The sequence below is a fragment of the Macrotis lagotis genome, chromosome 1, assembly GCF_037893015.1.
Source record: "Macrotis lagotis isolate mMagLag1 chromosome 1, bilby.v1.9.chrom.fasta, whole genome shotgun sequence".
Taxonomy (NCBI): Eukaryota; Metazoa; Chordata; class Mammalia; order Peramelemorphia; family Peramelidae; genus Macrotis; species Macrotis lagotis.
The window spans coordinates 19,778,525-19,804,018 of record NC_133658.1 but is presented as its reverse complement, the minus strand read 5'-3'; the positions used below and the strand labels follow the sequence as shown (position 1 = coordinate 19,804,018).

Genomic DNA, 25,494 nt, shown 5'->3' with positions numbered 1-25,494 from the left:
TATATATGTACACATATGTATATGTACAAATATACACACATATATAATATATGTATATATATATATATATGCTTTAGAAGGGTGTGAAGGAACCAACAGCAAAAAGAAAGAATTCCCATGACTGATGTAAGACATTCCCCTGTAATTTAGCTGAAATCCCATTGGGATCCTAGCTCAGTGGAATAGCTAGTGTGGTTACAGACACATAAGTCATTAGCTTTTCTTATTTAGAGAAGTCATCTACCCTACCTGATAAAGGGAAACCCAGGCTGTGGTTCACCCAATGCCCAACAAAATGACATGATGCCCATTTCTTTGGGAGTGGAGAGCTGGGAGGTGACCCTTTGGGCCAATAGGCTCAGCTCACTGCTGAGCGCCCAGAGCATGGGCCTCATGGGTGGGGGCAGGCTTGGGGGGAGAAGGGGGGCAGCAACATTCACCCCGCTGCTTTGGGTACCTTGGCAGCAAGTGATTAGTTTAAAGGCTTTGTGGTAAGGTTGGTTGTATTGCTTCCTCTTTAGCCAGAGACCGACTCTGCCCTAGTCCCTTCTCTCTCTCTCTCTGGGAATCTACAGGAGGGAGTCACCTCCTGCATTTGTTTCAGGGAGAATGAAGCACCAATATTTCTATCTAAGCAAGGCCTGATGTCCAATGGGTGGCATTACCTGGGAGGGATTGCCAAAATCAAGAACGGTGACCTTGAGAAACTTCTGGATGGATATCAAAAAGTTTCTCATGATACTGAGGCCTTGTGAGACAATTGATGAAGCCACCAGCTCTGAGGTGGGATGGGCATTGGGGGGGATTGTTTTATGTCTCTGTCTCTATCTTCTTCTCCCAGCCAAACTTCAATGCCCTCTCTGCCAACTGATCAGTGACATGATAAAGACTAGACAACATAAAATGTTGGAGATTTCTATTGAGGCTGGATGGCCCATCTCAGCTCCTTGCCCTTCAAAAGAGGGAATGGTGAAGCTACTTGTCTCCTGCCCTCACCATCCTTCTGCCAGGGGGCGGGTGGTGGCCTGCCAAGAATATACAATTCCTGAGACACAGGAAACACCTCTCTGAGAACCCCTCTTTATCCTGTGTGTTACAGAGCTGCTTCCCAACCAGATTTCGACCAAGTCAAGTAGCTTCAGATTTTGAGGTGGTCGACCCAGAGGTCAACTCCTCAGCTGGGCTTCATCAGAAATACCTGTTGGTTTCCCTGACCCATTTAAGAGAGGCCCACGATCTCGAGGGAAAATGCATCTACCCCCTTCATTCTATTTAAAGATGCATAAAAGGCCACAAGAGCATGTATATGGACTTCTAGTCATGAGAGAAGTGACTCTTCCCAGAAAGAGAAAAACAAAGCTACGTCATGAGGCTAAATCTCTAGGCAGTAAAGTTAGTATTATCTGCTGCTCATTCTAAGCAGCCTTCTCTGGCATTTATTTACAGTATGTAAGTCCTCAGCTCTTTACATTCCACAGTTAGACCTTAAGATAGACTAATTTTTAAGACAATTGTAAAAGAGACTTTTAAAGCTCTGAGCAGTTACAGTACATGGAGATAGGAGTTTGATTCTCTATCGAAATGCACAAGGTGACAGGCCGCAGATCGGGGCTCGGGCACATGGACACGGGAGCCCCAAATAGAAAAGGAAATGAGACGTTGGAGGGATCGAGATCACGCACTGCTAGCTCACCAGGGACCCACAGATTGAAAGCAGAGCATTCATATTCGTCCATGGCCAGCACAGATTCATAACACGAACTCCATTGGACATCTCTCAGTGTGGTCAAGAGGTGCAGCCGAGCCTCCTGTGGATCCCTAGCAGCTAACTCCTGAAGGGTAACTATTCAAAACCCTGATGGTTCAGGGACCGCTTGAATGGATGGGGTCGGAGGGCTGTTTGGGGAAGGGCATGGACAAGGGTGGTTTCCACTGGGGAAGTAGGGTCACATTGGTTCAGTTCTTGGGGACATTGCCTTTGCAATGACAGGACACAGGATACAGAAGCCTAGTTCCATGCAGTTTCTATCAGTGATAGGGTTGGGGGGGGAGGGGGGAAGGTGGACAGGTGAGAGGAACTACTTTGAAATAAAAAATAATTAGAAAATTAAAACAGGCACAGTACACTCAAGATGGGCACATTATCTCTCATACAAAGAAACTCTGTCAATAGGGGTCTGAAGGCCCCTGCCTCGGTTATGCACTCTCTGCCGATGTGCGTTTGATGTGGGAGGCAGCAGAACCCTCACCTCGGAGGTTCCTGAAGAAGATTTTTAGCTTCTGAGGCTCCGTGACTCGTCTCCGATTGAAGTCAGCTCGAGGTTGTGTTTGGGCACAGTGGTCCGTCTGCAATAGGTGGAAGAGGCTGGCCATGTTGGGGCCGATCTTCTCCATCAGACTGTCTTTGATGGTGCTGACTGTCTCATCATCACACTCCAAAAGGCTACTAACAAGCCTGTTGTAGTACCTGGGGAGAGAAGAAGGCAAGTGTCATAGCTGAGACTGTCAAGGGATGCATAAGATCCTGTCAATATGAGGGTCGTGGATGAGTGGACAAAGGGTGATGCCCAAGGTCACAGAGATATGAGGTGGGATCCGAACCCAGGTCATCCTGGCTCTAAATCTCTCGCCATTGAGTTACTTCTGCTTTCCCATTTGGAAGGTGACTCTTTTCAGATGGAATCCATCCCTTTCTGGTCTCCTCTACAATCTCTAGGGTTGTTCAGCCTTCTAGGAGAGGTGGAGTTGGCATTTTCAAATGGAAAAGATGACATCTAGCCCACTGGAGACTAGATGGGGACAGTGACTTGCCCAAGGTCACACAGCAATAAACTCAAGGCTAAGGCACTAGACTTCCTAAGGTCAGTGTTCTTTCTGTGTAAGGTCCTGGGGCTGGGGATGGAGGGAGAAGGGAATCTCTGAATAAGATAAAAAGTTGCTTATTTTTAACTCTCTGCATAGGGCAGGGGGTTAGCTTCTCAAGACCCCTCAAGAATTGTCCATTTGGGGCACCTAGGTGGCACAATGGATAGAACATCAGCGAACAGAGCACCTCCTGGAGTCAGGAGGACCTGAGTTCAAATCCGGCCTCAGACGCTTAATAATTACCTAGCTGTTTAACCTTGGGCAAGTCACTTAACTCCATTGCCTTGCAAAAAGCAACAACAAAAGAAGAGTGGTTCATTCAAGGTTGTATGGTAAGTGGAGCTTAGGGGATGATCTTTCTGCTCTTGGACAGAGTTGAGATGATTATTGTGGGAGGGGAGTTGGAGCTAGGTTACCCCAGATAATCTGAGTATCCTTTCTTCTCCAATGTCAAGGAGAGATCACAATTGACTTTTTTTTAATTGGGGCATATCCTCCCTGTAGGATTAGAAATCACAGGAGCTAAGAATAGGTGCAGTGTAAACACTCAATTTAGCAATGGAAGACGTCAGATTGCATCTTGGCTCTTACTATCTGTATGAGCTTGGGCAAGTCACTTGACCAGTCTCAGACTCTGTTTTTTCTTCTGCAAATGGGGATTAAAAGGTTTTGGGGATCATAAGATGACTTACGCAAAGTGCTTTGAAGTCTTAAGGCAATGCATAGATATCAACTATTAGAATGATTTCTCCTGCTAATAACTTTTTGGAGTCTTAGTTTTCTCTACTATAGAATGGAGAGAGGTAGCCTAAATGAACTATAGGGTTACTTCTAGTTCTGACATCCTTGACTTGAAGATTCTTTCTCACATTCCGTGACATGAGCCTCAGGGCCGAGAGGAGCCCAAGCCTGGACTCAGATCAAAAATTTTGTTCTCGTGAGAAAGTTGGGACTGGCTTTTTACCAAGCCTGGGGGAAACTGACTCCTTCAGGGTGGGTTTGTCAGAGGAAGGAGAGAGAGAACTAGAGCCAGTTTGGATTGGACCAGATGACCCCCAGGTTCTTCCAATTAGAGTTCTAACATTCCAAGATAGACACCCTCCTAGCCTCAGTTTCCTTATCTATACATTGAGAAAACTGGACCATTAATTGACTATCCTGCTCCAAAACCTTTGACCTGAAGGGGAGAAGAAGTATCAGCCAGTTAATCCTTTACTGGTTCATGCAGAGATCTACATACCTGCCCAACCTCATCTGATATATTGGATGTTGTCAAGATCCTAGACTCCTGACATTTGTTCCCATCCTTGAGGGAAGATGAGTCAGAATGGACAGGGAATGCTGCTGCAGAAGAGTCCCCTCTAAAGCAGCTCACCCTTCTGTCTTGAGGGTAGATCTGTAGGGAAGTCAGTTTAGGTCCCCACGTTTGAGCCTGGGTATTAAAGGGTCCAGTTACCTTTGTCAAGTTCTGGGACTTACCCAAGGTCACAGGGCAAAATGGTGTGCTCAGGTCTTCTTAACTCCAAACCCAGGACCCTGTCTGCCAAACCATACTGCTTCTCTACTGGGACATCTACTCAATGAAGACCCTTGCCAGCACATCCCCTTTGTGTAACCCTAACAATGTTATAGACCAAGTGGATCTGAATTCAAATTTTATACTGACATCTGTGATTGAAGTAACCTCAGCCAAGTCATGACCTCCCTGGATCCATTTTCTTCACCTGTAAGATGAAGCGGTTGCACTAGATGACCTCAGGACCCATCTTGAAAGGTGACCTAACACAGGATAAGCCATGTGTCTGTCCCAGATAAGACAAGTTGAGTAGTTCCCAAGACTAAAGAAAGACCAAAGAGGTAACCAGCATTGACCCCATGGCAGGGGTCAAGTTAAGTGAGGAAGTATTTGTTAAACTAACTACCAAAGAACTGTGCTAACCACTAAAATACAAAGAAAGGAAAACCTGGGCCCTGCCCTATGGAACTCCCAGTCTAAAGGGAAAGATGATACCTGAACAACTGTGAATGGAGAAGTTCTATCAGGATGCCTTGAGGGAAGGAGCAGGGCTGGACAGGGACATGGGGCTCAGCAGAGTCTTCCCTTTGTCTGGGCAGCTAGTCAGAGGAGCCCCAAGCAGAGCCCATATTTCATTGTCAGCTTGTCCTTTCTCTACCAGGGCCTTGAGGTTTTTTGTTTTTTTTTTTTGCCTCTTGGGATTTCCTGGTCAACAAAAATAGATGGTTTGTTGCCATCAGTAGGTCACTGGGAAGATGAGGACTTTGGATACCTTTTGGACACCATAAGGAAGTATCTACTAAGCAACCTAAGGACCTTAAACTTCAGAAGGTCATTGTTTGGAGGAGCCCTGGTCCAGCCCCTGCATTTTGCTGGTAAGGTAAACTGGAGTTCAAAGAGGGAGATTACTTGTCTAAAATCACACAGCAAGCTAGTAGCAGGATCGTTATCATTCAACCTGCACCCCATAACAACACCACTACCACCACCAAGAATGTGCTAGACCCTATGCTCCAATCTCATTTGAGACACAACAATTCTGCAAGGGAGTGGGTGCTATCATGGTTTCCATTTTACAGATGAAGAAAGTGAGGCAGGGAAGAGTGACTTGCCCAGGGCCCCCATGGCTGGGGTGTAAGGCAGTGTTCAAATTCAGTTCCTCCTGCTTCAAAACCCAGCACTCACCACTGCACCCTGGCTAAGGGCCTTGGAAGCCAAGAGTCCTCCCTGTGGAGGAGGAGCCGGCTCTAGTTCTCTCTCCTTCCTCTGACAAATCCACCCTGAAGGGGTCAGTTTCCCCAGGCTTGGTAAAGAGCCGGTCCCAACTTTCTCACGAGAACACAATTTTCGATCTGAGTCCAGGCTCGGGCTCCTCTCGGCCCCGGAGTCCATGCGGCTTAGGAACTCAGTGTGTGAAAATTTATAAATAGCCCTTTGTTTCCCTCGATCAATATTATTCTCCTGTTTCCTGTTCCCTGTCCATGCACCAGAGAGGTGGGAAGCGTCATCGGTGACACACACTGCTCTGGTCGGGGGGTGTAGAGCTCACTGACCCTCAGACTCCCGTGATGGCCTCATTCGGGTACCCCCCAGTGGCCAAAAGCTACCTCTGGCTAAGCTAGGCCAGAAGGGGTGGGCACCTGCCCTCCCCCTCCCACAGTTTCTCCAGGGACGTGTTTCCCCTCTCTGACCCTTCTTCCCGGGCAGGGCTGACTGGCAGGGGTCTTTGCCTCTCCTCCCCCACCTTAGTTCAGATAAGTCACAGGAAAGTGGAATGGACCGCTAACTACTTCCTCTTATGCCTCCTTGCCAATTGGCACAAGCTCTGTGTGTGTCTGTGCTGAGATCGGGCTGGGAAAGCAGGATGTTTCAGGGGAGCCGAGATCTCAGCTAGCGAAGGGCAGCCCGGCAAGGAACCGGAAAACTCTGCCCTTCTAAACAGTCATAAAATTAGCCAGCTCCAACAAAAGCACTGGGAAAAGGTTGCTTTGAAAATGAGGATCTTCACATGCCAACTCTGGCTTTGCAGGGCCTGTCATGAGGGCTGAGTTCAAATCCATCTCTGACTGGCTTGATCTCACCCTGTAACCTTGGGTAAGGGACTTAATCTCTCTTGGCCTCAGTTTCCTTGTCTGTAAAATGAAAAAGGGTGGACTCAATGACTACTGGAGTCCTCTGAGATTCTAGATTTATGATCAAACAGTTAGCAAAAAACAAGGGAAGACAGCAATTAGCAAGAAGTAATAAGACAAGAGTGTGTGTGTATGGGGAGAGAGAGAGAGAGAGAAAGAGAGAGAGAGAGAGACAGGCAGAGAGAGAGAGAGAGAGACAGCAACAGAGAGGCAGATAGAGACAGAAGGGGGGAGAGGAGTCAGAGAGAGAGAGACAGATAGACAGACAGAGACAGAGACAGAGACAGAGACAGAGACAGAGACAGAGACAGAGGAATGAGATTCAAGGTAGAATTCTCATGACTGGACAAGATACTTTTACCTGGTAGAGTGAAGAAGGTGGTGTGTTTCATTTAGAGGGAGGAAGACTGGGGTTCAAATCCTTCCTCCAAGAATTACTAGCTTTCTGACTTTGGATATGTCAAGGAACCTCTCTGAACCTCAGTTTCCTTATTTGTGAAGTGTGAAAAATGATTGTCCTTATCTCCTAGAGTTATTGTGAAATTTCAATGAGATAATTGACAAAGTTTTGGCAAAAATGAAACTGTTATAAATAAATGCATGTTATCATTACCATAAAGATCAAAAGCTGAGTTTTGAACCAGTAGTCCTTGACTCAATTCTCCATTCTGGATAAATCATTTCTCTCCACTAAAGGTCATTTTTTAAAGTGGAGATAATCAAAGTATCACGGATTGGAAATGACTTCCTCTCCCCAAGGATCTAATTCTAATTTGCTCAGAGAGGTGAAGCAACTTTCCTGGGTCCCCCAGTGAGTAGATGCTGAATCTGGGACTCAGTTCTTGTTTTGAGCTAGAACCCAGAGGCCATTGCATGGATGAGAAGAGAAGCTAGGCAAGGCCAACTGAGCCTATAACTCAAATTTGCTTCATTTCCCCCTCACTGTCTCCATATCCTCAGTGCCTACGATAATGGTTGGCCCCAGTATTAGACTCTAAGCTCACCAAGGGTAGGAATTGCCCCATTGTCATCTCTGCATCCTCATTGCTTACCATAATTCTGGCCCTCAGGCTTAGACTGTAAGCTCACCGGGGTCAGGAAGGGTTTCATTTTTGCTTCTGTAGCTTCTGTGCCTGATCCTTGATCAGGGTTTGTTCATTGTTTTGTCTTTTTTTCGTTTGTTTTTACAGCTAGGTCATTATTAAGTGTATGGGGCAGGATTTGAACTCAGGTCCTCTTGACTCCAGGGCCAGTGCTCTATTGCTCTATCCACTGTGCCACCTAGCCGCCCCAGGGTTTGTTCATTGTTAAAGGATGGCATTGGGTTGGCACAGTGAAAAGACTGGTTTGGACTGAGGAGCTAATATATATTACGGCAACAACAAGAATAATGGTTAATGTATAGAGCTTGCTATATATTTGCCACTATATTAACTACTTTACATCTCATTTGGTCCTCCCAACTACTCCAGGGGGCAGGGATTATTGTTACCCCTATTTTACAGGTGAGGAAACTGAGGCAGAGTGTGGTTAAATGACTCACCAAGGTCACACCACTAGCCAGTGTCTACAACTGGATTTGAACATTCTGTCTACTGCTCCACTTTCTCAGTGGTTTTGCTCATCTAGATAGCTTTTTTCTTCTTTGAAAAATGAGAGGGTAGAACAGGATGAATTCTCATTCACTCCCAGGCAGAAATCTACAATCCTCCCTACATGTACTTTGAAAATTGAGACTAACTTTACATTTAGATAGCTTGGTAAATCTTGAATGATTTCTCCTACCCATGTAGTGAAAGAGTCTGGAGCATATGACTCTTTTTTTCTGTAGACCTCAGAGCAGAAGTTGGGTCCAAGATGTTTCCCATGGTGTATCTCTTGTCCCTTTTCCCCCCTTCCCACCTTTGACTCAAGGACTAATGAGGTACCTGTTGGAATAGTGACTGGGCAGCTGGACTACTTCAGTCATGGCTTCAGGATTCCTCTTGGCTACACCGCACATATCCAGTTTGTGGTAACATTCCTCTTGTACCTCGGAAATCATCCTCTGGAACGTGGAACATCTTCGAATGGCCAGAAAGACCTTGGAGGTCACACCATTGGCGATACACTTCAGACTTTCTTTGACGAAGGCCTTTCCCTGAAAGGACCATGAGAAAAGGAAAGATTCAGCAGAGGTTGGGGCCATTCCATTTCACAAGAATTTAATCAGTACCCTCTGTTTGCGAGGCACTGTGTGAAACATCGAAGACATGGAGATAGGAGGAAAAGAAAAAAAAAATGGCCCCTAATAGAGAGCTACAACAGAGATAACAGCAAATAATTAAAAAGTACATTCAAAGAAAATTTAGAGGATGCTAACAAATGGTGGAGATGGAAATCAAGGAAGAACCTCATGTGGGAAGCTTGGCTCTTGAGTTGAGCCATGAAGGAAGATGGGAATCCCAGAAGAGAGAGGTGAGGAGATGGGGCAAAGTCATGGAGGTGGGAGATGTGACTTGGGTTATGTGAAGAAAAAGGAATTTGATTGGACTTCAGAGGCTATAAGAAAGAGTGATGAGAAATCTGTAAGGGAAGAGCCACATTGGGAAGGGCTTAGGCTTAAGCAATAAGGGAGAGCTTGAGTCTTCTTGAAAAGGAGGGAAGCAAGAAGAGCTTTGCTTTGGTAGCTGGGTCAAGGATGGATTAGTGAGGTGGAGAGAACATGTGGGTCGCCATGGCAACAATCCAGAGGAAGCATGATGTGTCCCCAGGTGGTGGACCAGGCTAGAACATCATTGACCTTGTCCAACCTCTGGATTTTACTGATGAGAAAACTGAGACTCAGACAGGTAGAATAAGGGACTCATGCCCACAGAAAGGGTTAGCAGGAAGGCAAGAATTAGAATCTAGGTTCCCCAGAGTCATTTAATATGCATCACTCTTAGAGACTCAGCCTTCAAGCTATGTAAGCCTGGGCAAACCTTGCTTGACTCAGTTTCCTCATCTGGACAATGAGCTGGAAAAGGAAGTGGAAAACTGCTCCAGGTTCTTTGTCAAGAAAACTCCAAATGGAGTCACCAAGACAGGATGAAACAACAAATTCATTTACAGAAAACTTTAAGATTTGCAAAACCCTCTACAGAATTTATCTAATTTTATTTTCGCCACCACTTTGGGAGGGAAGTGCTATGAGTAGTCCCATTTTACGATAAGGAAACAGAGGCACAGAACAGGCAGATGATGTGCCCAGGATCACAGAGCTTGTAACATTCTGGGGCAAACTTTGAAATGGGCTCTTCCTTCAGGGCCAGCTATCTATCCATAGTGCCACCTAGCTGCCTCATTATGAAAGACCAAGGAAGCCAAGTATGGATTAAATGCTGAACTTGCAAGATCTTCACTAGAATCCTGCCTCTGCCACTTGCTAAGCTGTATGATATTGGCCAAGTCACTTGATCTCTCCATTGGCCTTGAGTTCCTCATCAACAAAATGGTGGTGGTAACCATAGCACCTACCTCCCAGCTTCAAATGAGATCATATCAGTAAATGGCTAAGAAAACTGTAAGAGAAAAGGACCATACTTGGGGAACAGTTAAGGAATGGGCTCCCTGACTCTTATAGGGGAGCTTGAGCCTTATCTTCCCCGAAATCAGTCCTCCTTGCTCCTTCCTGGCCATCTGCCTCCACCCTCACTGCCTATTATCCCTGCCCCCATTCTCCTTTTCCCCACAACACCCCCCCCACACTTTGGCCCCCTCCCGGCTTTTCTCTAATATGTTTTCTTTCACCAACAGAATGAAACTCTTGGTGGGGGAGAGACTGACTCAATGGCTTCTATTTGTATACACAGCACTTAGTAGCAGTGCTCACTCACATAGACCGAGTGCTTCCAAACTGCTTTGTTTAGCTCTTGGCTTGCTCCCTCAGTCACCACACCATGGGCTAGAGTCCTCATCCTATTCAAGTGCCACCCTCCAGAGCCACGATTCTGGGCATGAGTAGGGCATTGTGCAAACATAAGGCTATCAGTGAACCACCTGAGCCCATCACTTGGCTTTGTTTCCAGTAGGAAAACTGCCCACTTCCTAGTACTTATTCCCAGGAGGAAAGATATTTTGAAAGGAATGGTTCATGGGCTCATAATAAGAAGGAAAGTTAATTTTCTGCTCTCTCACCTCTAACCCACCAGGATCTCAGGATCAACAGTGAGAACTGAAAGGGATCCATCTGAGAGGTCAAAGTTTGCTCCCTCCCCCCTTCGGTTTTACAGATGAAGAAACCAAAGTTCAGAAAGAATGAGGGAAGTAGACTTTGAATTCTTTTTCCTCCTCCATAGTCTACCTTCCCCTCCCTCCCATCAAAGACCTTCTGATACCCAGCAGTGGTGTGAAGATTGGAACCTTTATTCACAATGGGTTGGGTGTGGGAAGGGGGTAGAGGAAATCAGTCTCTGTTCCTTATTCAACCATTTGCTTCAGCTAAGACATGTGTCTCTTTACTAGATGTATGACTTTGGGCAAGTCACTTAACCCTGATTGCCTTGCATCCAGGGTCATCTCTAGTCATCCTGATTCCTATCTGGCCACTGGACCCAGATGGCTCTGAAGGAGAAAATGAGGCTGGTGACTTAGTACATCATCCCCCTCACTCAAATCCGATTCACATACTTGTCATGCCATCACTTCCCTGATGTTATGAACTTCAAAAATGAAGGACAAACATAAACTCAACCATTTGCTTTGATTTAGAAGAAGCAGTTAGTCCTGGAATGAGGGGCCTCTTCCTCTACAATCTGGCTTACCTGAGTATCAAATTTTGCAGCACTATACAGGAAAGATTTACAGATGTCATACATTCCATCCGTGTCACAAGTAGAGTTTTCCAGACATGCAAAAGCCCCACAGCCCACCTGCAGAGCACTGTTGAGGCATCGGACCACTTCAGCTAAAAAGAGGAGAGACAATGTGTATCAGTGGGGGTGGGGGTGGGATTTCATCTACAGCATGTTGGTGGAGTCTGGCATCTTAAGGAAGGTGTTCCTGGATAAGAAGTTCACGATATTGAAAGGAAGGGGGAAAGGAATAATCATGTTAAGGCATCTGTTATTTGCCAGTCACTGAACCAAATATTTCCCCAAATATTAGCTCATTTTATCCTTAAAATAATCCTGTAAGGTAAGTGTTATAAGAATTCTTATTTTACAGATGAAGAAACTGAGACAGATAGAAGCTAAGTGACTTGCCCAGGGTCACACAGCTGAAGCATCTGAGGCTGGATTTGAACTCTGATTCTAGACCCAGAACTCTAGATTGAAGCTGCACTTGAACTCAGGTCTTCCTGATTCCAGGCTCAGGGCTCTAGCCCTTGGTTCCCTTTAAGAATGAAACCAACAGAAACCAGCAACTCTGCCATACTGGGACAACTGCTACAATGGCCCAAGGAGGAAGAGGGAAGAAGGAAATCCAAAGAATGAAAAGCAAGGGTCTCTGAATATCAAAGAAAATAGTATTATGAGTTCAGATGTTGACCAACAGGGAACCTTAGACATCACCTAATTTAGTGGACTTGCGAGTCAGAAAGACTAAATTCCAATTTTGTCTCAGATATTGCTAGCTATGACTTTAGGCAATTCATTTCTTCACCTCCAAGGACCCTTCCTACTCTAAATCTATGATCCAGTGAAAAGCCAAGAGGTGACCTTGTTCAAGGTCACACATCATATGATCCATATTCAAGATCTGAATTCAGATCTTTTGATTCCAGTAGAAACCCTTTTCATCTGGAGCACATGCTTGATTCTACAGAGGGAGGGGGGCAATGTATTCCTCTTGCCCCCCCTCAAAAAAAGTAGCCTGAAATTAGAAATCAGAGGACCCATGTGCTATATATCCTTTTAGGAATCCACAAGTAACTTATAACACCTCTCTGAACCTCAGTTTCTTCATCTGCAAATGAGGTAGTAATATGATGCATACTACTTTTAGTTTATATTGCTATTGGGAAGCACTTTGCCAAATTATTACAGATATATGAGTAGCTATTATCTAATCATTGCTAGTGTCTTCAAATCATAGATTCAAGGCTGGAAGGGATTCCAGAAGCCATGAACCTGATCCCTAAATCAGTAGAAAGGGACCCTCAGGAAGATGAGGTGACATAGGAAATGAATACAATGCTTCCCTTTTCTCAGTCTTATAAGGCATTACTTTTAGGGCTTAGCCCACATTCTAAGACATTGGTATAAGTTCTGAAAGCAAGATGTCACATCTGGATAAGGCAAGTTGGGGAAGGGGAGTTTGAGGCTAGAGTTCAATCAAGAACACACTTCTTTACAAACAATCCCAATCTATTTTTCCACCGATGGAAAACTTCTTTCATCAGTGCCAATCAGAAACTCCTTGGGACCTCTAAGAGAATTTCTTCTTCGAAGGTAATTTCTAAGAGAATTACCCGCAGGACCTGAGAAGTTCCATGGCTGGCTCTGCTATATGGGAGCAGGAAGAAGCTGGCCCTAAAGCTTCTTGTTAAGTGAAAAGAACACCGGAATTTGGAGTTTGAAGGTCTGAATTCAAATCCTACAGTCTCTGGACCCATTTTTTTCCATCTCTAAAAGGAGGAAAGTTGCCTAGATGCTTTCTGATTCTTGATCTATCTTTCCTCCAACCTCTGCATCCATGGTTCCATAATTCATTACAGAAGAGTAGCAAATGATTCCACATGTCCACCTGTGAACCCCTCAGCTTCTTGGGCTGCCCAAGTCACATTCACCTTTGAATTGGCAAAGAGGGGGAACAGAGCCAGCCAGTATTTTTCCCTAGTTCCCCCATTATAGCATCGTGCTCAGAGCAACACATATATGCATTCATTCATATGCTCTCTCTCTCTCTCTCTCTCTCTCTCTCTCTCTCTCTGAAGACATTAAGAGTCTTATTTAGGAGAAACACAGGTGTGGAGTAATGAGTCCAAGGACCCCGTTGTGCAAGACTTGGAGAAAACCGCAAGCTGAAAACTTGCAGGAAGGTTTTTGCATTCTGGATAAGATCTCCCATAAAAGTAATTTCACCCCTCCAGAGGGGAAGGGGGGGGGGTGTTCTGGCAAGCAGCTCAGCAAGAAGCTATCTGCAGCCTCCATTCCCCAGGATTCTCCCCAGAGATCAAAAGCTTCCCGGGTTCAGTTGGGCTTCCCCGCCCCTCCCCCTCCCCAGCCTCTGGGATGCTACAAGTCATTTCCCTAATTATAGATTTCCACGGGTTCAAATTATAACTTTGCTTGCAGCAGTTTTAATATGCATTAGGGCTGCTATTGTCTTAGGCAGGCTGGAGTTGGGAGGGAATCGTTGAATTTCTATAGCAACCAAAGTACAAAAGAAAATGGGACCATTGCCCAGAGACCTACTACTCTTCATTGGACTGGGGGAGGGCGGAGGGGGGGTGTGTGTGTAGAAATCACTGAATGTCCTCTAGGAAGGAGGAAACCGGACGAATTCTAGGGAGAAGCTACCCATCTGACACCTGCCGCCATCTTCTTGGGGCCACCGGTTCAAATCCCAGTCGGCCACCAAGGGATCTGAGTTCAAATGCGACCAATGTTAACCTGACCAAGTCCTTTCACCACTCTCCAAGGAAGGAAGGGGTCAAGACTGAGTTCCTTTCGAGATCTCAGTTTCTAGGCTGCAATAGAAGACGGTGAACTCTCAGGCTTTATCTACTCTACATGGAAATCTGATTCTAGGATTAGGCTTTCGTGCCAGTCTTTCAGGGGGGCAAGTCGGAAAAGCCCCGGCTCTGATGCTTGCTCCCTATGTGACCTTGAGCTAGTCACTTCCCATCATCATGGAGCCTCAGTTTCCTTAGCTATGAAATGAGAAGCTTGGAGTCCCTTTGAACTGGTCCTGCTCCCATCTTTGGCAAGGGGAGCGGGGGGGATGGAGGATTCCCCAGGGTGCTTGGGTACCAGAGGGGAACACAAGGGTGTGGAGAGAAAACAGAGGGTCAGAGGGGTCCCTGCTGACCCCTACCCTTTTAGAGACAAAGGCCAAGAACTGCTTGGGAAGCCAGGACTAGGGAGCCCTTTCTCTTAAGAGAAACTGCTGCAGTTTGGGGAAAAAAAAAGGAAAAAAAACCTGGAGGGTTTTTCTTAGTCATGTGATGCACGAAGATTTCAATGCAAAGGTTGGGGAAGGGAATTTCTTTCAATTCATTCTCTATGATCCACCACTCTTGAGGGTTCCAGGGATTTGGATTTTTTTAATCTTTTTCATTTTAGCAAATGGTCTCCGCCAGCCTGAGGATGCTAAATGGATTTTTGTTTCTTTTGTAAAAGGGGGCTTGGGTTGCATCAGCCTGGTCAGGTCTCACCTTCCGAGCCAGTCCCTGCGAAGCGCCGAGAGCGTGCCTGGAAACGCTCCCCACGCCCCCTCCCCAGCCCTCCTCCCAGCAGGATACGTGCCAGATCCCAGGCGATCCGAGCCCGGCGGGAGGCTTACGCAACGAGCCCCCCTCAGCCCCGGCTTCTTCTCCAGTTGCCTAGAAATCCATCAAACAAAGGCAAGCGGGGGGTGGGGGGTGGGATGGGTGGGTGGCCAGTGCCAGGCTCCCGCTGCCCGCTGCCCGCTGCCCAGCGCCCCCCCTGAGGCCCTTACCTGAGCTCTGAGCCGCCCCCCGGGGCTTCCTGGGGCTCACCGAGTCATTGTGCTCCGCTTCACCGGCCGCGGAGGCGCCGATCACCAGCACCAGCAGCACGGCCGAGTTGTGGAGCATTCTCTGAGAAGTTTCCGCTAACTTGCCGGCTTGGTTCCCCCCCTAGCCCCGCTCCCCTCCGCCTCCTCCGCCTCCTGCTCTCCGGCTCTCCTCCTCCTCTCCTCCTCCTCCTCTCCTCCTCCTCCTCCTCCTCCTCCTCTCCTCCTGGGCTCCCCGGCTCCAGAGAAGACGTGGACCGGGCCACCGGGAGGTCGAGGCGGGCGCTGCGGGGCTGGCGGCTGCGAGGGCCGGCCGGGCGCTGCCGAGGTTGCAACCGCTGGCACCTTTGGCTTGGACAAACTGGGGGCTCCCGAGAGGCACCCAGGGATTTATAGCCGCTCTTATCACTCGTCGAGATCGAGAGCCAATCAGGAGCCGGGCCGGTCAGCCAATGAGCGGCCACACATCCATTCAAGCGCCTCGGCCCCGGACTCATTCGGGAGGAAGATTTTCCAACAGATCTGGGGACCTAAAGCCAAGATTTCGTGTGGCCGCGGCTGGGAGGGCGTGGGTGCCTGAGTGTCGCTGCGTGTGCCTGAGTGCATGGGTAGGGAAGTGTGTGGAGGTGTGTGAGTGTCCGTGGGTGCCTGAGGATGAGTGCGTCCGCGTGGGTAGGTGGGTGTGAGTGTGAAGGTGAGTGTCCGTGTGAGAACGTGTGTCAGGTATGTCCGCGTGTGCATGTGTGCATGCATAAATGCGTGTCCGTGCATGCGTGTGGCCATACATGTGCGTGTGCATAGACACGAGAGGTATGTGTGAATGTGTGCGTGTCTTCTGCGTGCGTATGCGGACCCATGCACATGTGGATGTGTGTACGTGTGTACACACACGTATGTGTCTCTGGGTGCCTTGTGTGCATGTGCGTGCATGCATGAATGCGTATGTGTGTGTATGTGGAGGAGGAGAGGGGGATGGGGGACGGAGAGCTCCCCATGCTTAAGCTCCTTCAAGGCAATGGCATGGAAACCTTGCTTAGCATCCTCTAATTTGTCCAAAAGAGCCCCCCCCACCCCCCACTCTCCTTTCATCTAAGAAAGTGCGGGGCAGGAGGGAGCCTTGGGAGCCGGGTCTCGCAGGGCTCAATGAACCGAGCCATCTCAGGATTAAGACTAATCTGAAAAGCATGCTCCTAATGTTACAAGCTCCACACCTCGCGTTCCTCCCTCCCACGCCCATCAGAGCTCACATGTTCTCAGAGGGATCGATGAGCTTGAGGCAGCAGGGAGCCAGGGTCCCCCGTGCCTGAAGGATCACGAGGCAGGAAAGACAGAGAGAGAGAGAGAGAGAGAGAGAGAGAGAGAGAGAGAGAGAGAGAGAGAGAGAGAGAGAGACAGAGACAGAGACAGAGACAGAGACAGAGACAGAGAGAAGGCTTTGGGCTCCGTCCGACCAGAGACAACTCTGGCCTTAGCTGCTGGCCAACTTGGGTTCCAGTAAGATTCTTAACCGGGTTTTGGTATCAGTCTGGTGAAGCCCGGGGGCCCCTTCTCTTAAAGATTTTCATGCACAAAATACAATGCATAGTATCACAAAGGAAAACGATTATATGGAAATAGAGTGATCCAATCTACTCGCAAACACATACTGCAGGCATGTTGCACCACACATAAACCTACATGTTGCAATGTACACATACATGATACATAAACTCATACATGCAGAAAATTGCATAGAGAATAAATTTGACGAGGGCAGGAACTTATTTGCTTGTTCTTGGTTTGTATCTTCATTGACTAGAACACAGGAAGTAAGGCACATGGAATGAATGATTACATGCAAAATGCACGATGTATGAATGAATGGACACCTTGGATTCGTCACTCGACCCCTCTGAGCCTTAGTTTTCTCCTCTGTAAAACGACAGTCATAACTTAAAGCTGGAAGGGACTTCCAAAGTATCTCATTTTGCAGAGAAGAAAACTGAAGCCTAGATCTGCCCAATGATTTGCCTAATGTCACATAGGTAGGTGCAATTTGCCTTTGAATTCCAAACATGGCTCTTTCCATTATATAATAGTCTCTTATGTTCTGTGGTTCATTTTCTATAGAGGGATCAGTTCTGATGACTTGTAGTCAAGTTCTAAGGAATCATTGTTCCCATCAGCATCCTTTTGTTCTTGGAGATGGGCCTGAAGTTGTTTCCTTTGTGTCCATTGAGAAAGAACCTGCCTACTAAGCATTATATTCAGGGGCAAAAGAACTCATTCTATCCGCACACGTTAAATAGAAAAGAATAATAAAAGATTGGTAGGCAACTACTCAGCACAGTGGATGGGGACTTGGGTCTGGAGTCAGGTCAGAGTCAGTCTGCAGTCTGAGTTTAAACCTGATTCTAGATACTTTCTGTTTATGTGACAGTGGACAAGTCACTTAAACTCATTTGCCTCAGTTTCCTCATCTGTCAAAGAACTGGAGAAGGACATGGCAAACTACTCCTTTATCTTTGGCAAGAATGTGACCCCAAATTGAATCACAAAGACTCAGACACAAAACAAATGACACGTCTCAGGACTATTTCTATCTGTTGTTGTCTTCATGGCCCTGTGAAGTAGGGCAAACAAAGCCCTTGTCAATGGGCTTTTCTTGGCAATAATACTGGACTGGTTTGTTATTTCCTTTTTCAGTAGATTAAATCAAACATAGGTTAAGTGGCTTGCCCATGGTCACACAGCTAGTGTTTGAGGTCAGATTCAAATTTAGGTTTTCCTGACCTCAAGGCAAGTACTCTATCCACTTGAACACTAGCAAAACAAGTGAAAGAAGCAACATTAATAAATATGGTGATTTGCATATATATATGGTGATTTCAAGTGGGCAGGCCACTTTGCATATATTTTCCTCATCGGATCAAATTATTTCATTCAGACATACATAGTACCACTAAAATCACACACACATACAATAGAAACAAAAGAAGGGATACTTGAAGGATTACAAATTGTGTGTACTGCCCAGCAGCTTCCTCACATCATTGAAATAATGGTTTCTAAAAAACCAAACCTGTTATGTGAGTGAGTTAATGTCATTTCTTGAGGATCCTTGGGAAAAAGACTGAGAATGTGCAGGAGAGAAGCCAGCAAAGTTTACCTGAATTAAAGAGAAGATGTTTGGAGCCCTTACTGAAAGCTGGGTTGTTCCAACAGAATAAGGGTGGGGAATTTTTTTTTTTCTGCCAAGGTTCATTTAGATATTTATAACATCATTTGCCGGTCATATACTTAAAAATTGTAAATTAACCTTAAAAATTAGCCTGCCAGAGTGGGTCCAACTTTCATTAACTCACCCTTCAAAAGCTCCTAGATTTATTGAATTTCAAGTTCAGACCAAATGATTTCAAAGTTTGGATGCCCCATGCACCTGCAATGGATGATGGACCTAAGGAGAGTTAGGGATTGTTTGGAGATTATTTGAATTCATGAAGGTAGAATGGTTTTGAAAGCAAGGATGAGATAGGGGAACTCAGGCAGAATAAATCTGGAAGGATTGCATGGAGGCCCCATCTCAAATAAATTGAAAAGAATGCACCTCCCCCCTCCCCTTGCCTCAGTGACTCCCCCCCCCTTCCTCTAGAGCTTAGTTTGGGTGTCACCTCTCACTCAAGTTTTACACCTACATAGGAAGGGCTTCTCCCCATACTTGGGACTGTGCTAACCCATGAGAATACAAAAATAGGTAAAATCTAGCCCTTGCTCTCCAGGAGTTCCTGATCCAATGGGACAAAAAACATCCAAAAGGTCCGTATGCATAAGCTACTTATAAGATGAAGTGGAGATAATCAGCAAAAGGGATGGGATCAGGAAGGGCTTCTTGGTTTCTCCCAGTTGCTAGTACCATTTCTTCTCTTCATCGCTTATTACTATTTACTAGACTTTGGATAGTTTTTGTATTCATGGACTGAGTTGATTGTCACTCCACCTCCTGCAAGACAAGGGTCCTTTCATTTCTGTCTTTCTATCCACTGTCCTAGGCATTGGGTCTGACATATATTCTTGTTCAGTCATTTTCAATTATGTCTGACTCTTGATGACCCCCATTTTGGGTTTTCTTGGCAGGGCTACTAGAATAGCTTGCCATTTCCTTCGCTAGTTCATGTTGCAGATGAAGAAACTGAGGCAAAAAAATTTGCTCAGGATCACACAGCTCATAAGAATCTGAGACCTGTTTGAACTTGAACTCAGATCTCCCAGACTCTAGGTCTGACTCTAACCATGGCACCACCTAGCTACCCCGACACATACTCATAATGAATGATTGATTTCTTTAATGGAAGATCACCTAGTACCTGAGAAATTGCTACCTGCTTGAGGAGGTCTTCTTGCAGTAGAGGGACCTGATGAATATTCTGATGTTTTGAAGGAAAGATAATCTGAGACAAAGAAGAAATCAAATTAGCAAGAATTTATTGAGAAAATGAAACTCTAAAAATGGAAAGGGAGTTTTAGAATTTCAATTTCATTTCACTGGTTTTCTCAGACTCCACTCACCCCCACCAATACTCTGCCCTGGATGGTAATCAGTGCTCAATGAAGGATACTTCAGGTAATAGCAAAAATTCCCAACTAATGTCCACTTCATAAGTGCAAAGTGATTTTCTCTACAATATGCTGACACTTTCCAAGAAGTCCTATTCCATTCTCAGAGAGGTGAAATTGTTGGGAAGGCTTATTTTTCTTTTCTTCTGACCTTGAACCTAATTGTATTTTTCATAACTTTCACCTGATCCTCCTGGATCTGACCTTTGGGGACAAATGAGACAAGGCTGACAAACCTTCATTTTCTCAGTGTTGAAGTTCTTTGTACTGAAGCAGATTGGAATTCAGTCATGACATTCAGAAAGGAAAGAAAGAAAGAAAGAGAGAGAGAGAGAGAGAGAGAGAGAGAGAGAGAGAGAGAGAGAGAGAAAGGAAGGAAGGAAAGAAGAACGAAATGAAGGAAGGGAGGGAGGAAGGGAGGAAGAAAGGGAGAAATAAAAAACAAAAGAGAAAGAGAGAAAACAAGAAAGAGAGAAAAGAAGAAAGAAAGAAAAAGAGCAGGAAAGAAGGAAGGAAAGAAAGAAGGAAAGAAAGAAAGAAAGAAGGAAAGAGGAGGGAAAGAAAGAAAGAAGGATAGAAAGAAGGAAAGAAAGAAGGAAAGAAAAAGGAAAGGAAAGGAAAGAGGGAAAGAAAGAAGGAAAGAATAAAGGCAAGAAGGAAAGGAGAGAAGGAAAGGAAAGAGGGAAGGAAGAATGAAAATAGGAAGGAAGAAAGGAAAGAAAGGAAAGAGGAGGGAAAAAAGAAAGAAGGATAGAAGGAAGGAAAGAAAAAGGAAAGGAAAGGAAAGAGGGAAAGAAAGAGGGAAAGAATAAAGGCAAGAAGGAAAGGAGAGAAGGAAAGGAAAGAGGGAAGGAAGAATGAAAATAGGAAGGAAGAAAGGAAAGAAAGGAAAGAGGAGGGAAAGAAAGAAAGAAGGATAGAAGGAAGGGAAGAAAGAAGGAAAGATAAAGGAAAGGAAAGAGGGAAAGAAAGAAAGAGGGAAAGAATAAAGGCAAGAAGGAAAGGAGAGAAGGAAAGGAAAGAAGGAAGGAAGAATGAAAATAGGAAGGAAGAAAGGAAAGAAAGAAAAAGAAAGAAGGAAGGAGGAAGGAAAGAAGGAAAGGAGAGACATGAAAGAAGGAAGGGAGGGAGGGAGAAAGGAAAGAAATGTCTTCAGTCTGTTGCCCAATGTGATGATGAGACTCTCCAGGTAGATGAGAACACAACGCAGCACAGCCATGGCTTGCATCCACAGGATCCTAGAAATAGAGCTTGAAAGCACCCACGAAGTCTTCATCACCTTCTTGATCTAAACAAGGCCAAGGCTGGGTAATGAGGTGCCTGAAGTTATGCAGCTATTAAGTAGATTATGGATGTAGAGCTGGAAAGGACCCAAGAGGTCATTTAGTTCAAACTCATCATCTTTCAGATGAGGAAACTGAGGCCAAGGGAGGGTAATGAGTTGCCTGAAGTCATGGGGTTGGTATTAAATAGTACTAGATGCTTTCAGATTTAGGACTGGAAAAAACCTTTTGGACCTGAAAGTTCAAGCCCCTTATTTAATAGTAGAGGAACTGGGAGAGGCCCAGAACAGTTGGACATGCCTTCCACAGCAGACAGTAATGGTATGATGTAGGATTCGAATTCAGGCCCTCAAATTCCCAAGAAACCAGTGCTCTTTCCACTGTTCCAGATTGCCCTGAACCTTGGCAGTGCCTGCTTGGGCTTGCACTCCACTGGCAGAGCCTTCAGGAACTCAACTTCCCAACACAAATTTGTACTTAACTGGAGAGTTGGAGCACATAAAGAAGACACAGAAAACAGGACTCAAGAATGAAGCAATTCACCTGGGAAGACAAGATTCCCCAAAAGAAAGATTATTCCATGAGCATGGGGAGCTTCAAATGGAAGCAGTTTGAAATCAGAGAGGAGATCATCAGAATGGGGAAAAGAAAAAATGGTGCCTGATCTGATCAAAGATGGCTATATGGAAGGGTAAGGACTGGACCTGACCTGCAAAGGCAGAGGACTCCAAGAGGCAGAGATGAGGACAGAAAATTTTGTTGCTTAGAGATCTCTTCAGGTTGAGAGCAGATGTAGAAGGAGCATTCTTCCAGGTATGAGATTGCCAGCATCAGCAAAAGCTTGGAAATGGAGATGAAAGATTGTGGGTGAGCAATAGCAAGACTAGAGTGTGCGAGGGAAGCATCTTCTATCGGAGATCTCTTCTTGGTCCACCTCCCTGACCCCATTTCATCAGCACATTTCAATCAATCTGTCGATCATTGAATGTTTACTAGATTTTCACTATGTGACAGTCACTGGGCTAGATATAGAGAATACAAAGGGTCAGTCTATAAGTATTAAACACCCTGCCCTCATGGCTTACCTCTAGCTAAGGAGATGCCATGTACATTATAGAGGTACATGTATGTGACTTCAAATAGATACCAGATAATTAGGAGGGGAAGGAACTTAAACTAGGGGACACCAAAAGATGCCTCATGTAGAAGATGAAACCTAAGCAAGATCCTGAAGGAAACCAGGAGAGCTGGTAGTGAGGAGGTAGGCCATCACAGGTATGGGTCCCAGTCAATGCAAAAGTCTGGAGAGGAGTATTATAGCATCATTATATGAGAGGCCAGTTCAGCCCAGTAGATCTTATGGGGACATAATGGGAGAGTCAGCATGGACCCTCATTTGAAAGATGAAGGAACTGAGGCTCAGAGTCTTCAAAGTCCAAAGACTCAGGATAGAGCCTCATCTCTGTGATGGGTTTAGTATCTGACCTAGGTGGTGGCAGGAGGTGAGGAGAAAAGTCTTGAAAATAGTGGCATTCATCTGATCTTGGCTTCTGTGGTTAGCCCTGGATCTGGGAATGCCAAGAGGGGAGAAGGCATCAGAGGTCTGCATTCTGGGTAGAGGTGTTTGGTGGAATCTTCCCCTAGTACTGAGTCCTTTTGCCAGTATTGATTGAGCATCTGGTGTGGATAAATCACCATGGAAAGGGAGAGGCACAAGTGAGGTATTGATGCCAATGAAACCTCTGCCCTCCAGGAGTTTCTAGGCTTGGGACAGATGTTATCATTAGCAACAGAGTGAGATGATACCTGGAACGGGTTTTGCCAATGGGCCCAAAGCACTATATACACATGTCCTTTTCTTAAAGAAAGATTTTATTTATTTTGAGTTTTATAGTTTCCCCCTCAATCTCACTTCCCTGCCCCCCACCCCCACAGGTAGTTTGTTAGTTTTTACATTGGTTCCATGCTATACACTGATCGAAGTTGAATCTGATGAGAGACATATGCACTTTTATGAAGAGATTGGTTAAACTAAGGCAACTAGATGACCCTAAAGTGGATAGAACATTGACCTTGGAGTCAGGAGGATCTGAATACAAATCCAGTCTCAGACACTTGTCCCATATTGTGTGACCTTGGGAAAGTCATTTAACCTTGATTGCCTCACATCCAGGGCCATCTCCAGTCATCCTGATTCCTATCTGGCCACTGGATTCAGAAAGGGAGGCTGGTGACGGCACAGCGCCCCCTCACTCACTCAAATCCAATTCATGTGCTTGTCAGGGCACCACCTCCCTGATGGTATACTCTTCCTTGAGAACAAAGGACAAACTTGAGTTTCATGAATTTGAATCAGGAAAGACCTCTGTATGCCCATCCACAAATCATTTTGCCCATTGGAAACTCAGTTTCCTCATTTGGAAAAGGAAGGAAGGAAACTGAGGCAAACAGGGTGAAATGATTTGCCCAGGTTCACACGACTTCTAAGTGACTGAGGCTGGATTTGGACCCAGGAAAAGAAGTCTTCTTGGCTCCATTTATTAGGTGCCCAATATACACTAGTCAGCGGATAGGGGTGCCATAGTTCATAGCCCTGGAATCAAGAAGACTCATCCTCCTGAGTTCAAATTGAACCTCAGATACCTACTAATGGAGTGATCCTGAGCAATTATCTATCTGTCTGTGAATTGTTTGCTTTTTGTAGAAAAAGATCATTGAAGGTGGAGACTTTTTTTCAGATCTTTGTATTTCCAGCACTTTTTAGCTGTGGTACCCTGGCCAAGCCACTTCACCCTGTTTGACTCAGTTTCCCCATTTGTAAAATGAACTCTAGAAGGAAATGACAAGGAAACCCCAAATGGAGTGTCAGATGCTAAAGGACACAGATGTCTCTCCATTGAATAGCTAACATTCTAAAGGGGATAAGAACAGCTGTAATATTTACCATGGAGGGCTATGGTGAGAAAAAAATGTTTAAGTAATAAATTGAAGTAAACATGAGCTGTTATTCCTATCTTCCTTTCCCTTTTCTTATTAAGTGACTTGCCCAAGTCCACACAGCTAGGTAATTATTAAGTGTCTGAGGCCAAATTTGAATTCAGGTCCTCCTGACTCTAGGGCCGGTGCTCTATCCACTGAGCCATCTAGTTGCCCCAAGAGATAGCACTTCTAAGGCTCATCAGTCCTTTTCATAGCTTGTAGTTTTAGAATTGGAAGGGACTCAAGAGATCAAGTACAACACCATTCTTTTATAAGGGAATAAACAGAGGCCTGGGCAGAGGAAATGATTTGCCCAAGGTCGCAAATCTTTCAGGTGTCAGAGTCAGGACCACTCATCTCTTCTGAGATACCTCTGGAAAAAACACCTTTGAGTTAAGATTTTATCTAAATATTCAACTTGATTCTGTTAGGACTTAAGGGTGAAAAGGTGGTGAGAAGAAGGCAGGTTGTTCTCGGACCCTGACCCTCCTAATCTTGTAGGACTAAAAAGCTGTAGATTTTGCTGTTGGCTTTGACTTGGGGAAGCTTGGGACAACTCTAATCAGATAGGCTGCCAGGGCCTGGGTAGCACCTCTTGGGTGATGCCCAGCCAGTTGGCACTGGTGCAGGGAGAAGAGAAAGCCAAGACATCGCAGGACTTGTGTTAACTTTGGCTGCTTCAAGGGTGAGGGCCATGATTTGTTTGCCTTTGAGGCTCAACTCCTTAGATGCCACCTCCTATAAGAGTTTGCCTAGTATTTCATATCTATTTTTCATATATTTATATGTCTAGGCATTGTTTCCTTTTGTTAGGAAATAAGATCATTGAAGGTAGAGACTTTTTTGGGCTTTGTATTTCTAACACTTTGCAGACTGTATCTTGCATACAGTAGGTCCTTAATGAATGTTGTCTTAAGATGAATGCAAACTCTGAGAAAAGAAACCATTTTCATTTTTCCTTTGCATCTCTAGGGCACAGTAGGTCCTTGATGAATATTGTTGAGATGTGTTAAGATGAATGCAAGTTTTTTGAGGAAAAATATGATTTCCATTTTCCTTTGCATCTTTAGTTTACACAGATACATCCTTAATAAATGTTGTTGAGTTGTGTTGAGATAGATGTTTCCATCATGTTCGTGTTTTCCTAGCACCCCGCAGAGTTTGGCACACTCAAAAGGTATGTCTTTTCTTCCTTTCCATACATATACATGGTCACATATAAAGCCACACGTATATGCATATACACAGATAGATAGAGATCACGGCACAATAATACAACACACATGGCTGAATATGGACTGAATAGGCACATGAATACATATGGACACACATATGCATGAGTACAGATATCCATAGCTGACTTTCTATTTATACTTAGACGCTTAGGTGGTATAGTGGATGGAGTGCTAGGTGTGGAGTCAGGATAGAGCTCAGCTCAAAGCCGGCATCAGATACTCACTGACTG

General features: G+C 45.3%; 1 protein-coding gene across 1 annotated transcript; it reads right to left on the bottom strand.

Moving 5' to 3' along the window:
* Positions 1-67: 67 nt before the first annotated feature.
* Positions 68-15,260, bottom strand: STC1 (stanniocalcin 1). The gene is made up of 4 exons (XM_074195310.1): positions 15,139-15,260; positions 11,298-11,440; positions 8,442-8,653; positions 68-2,467 (listed from the first exon to the last, which is right to left on the bottom strand). Exons 1-4 carry the CDS (start codon positions 15,254-15,256, stop codon positions 2,197-2,199), a joined length of 744 nt encoding a protein of 247 aa, XP_074051411.1. The 5' UTR covers positions 15,257-15,260; the 3' UTR covers positions 68-2,196.
* Positions 15,261-25,494: the final 10,234 nt, after the last annotated feature.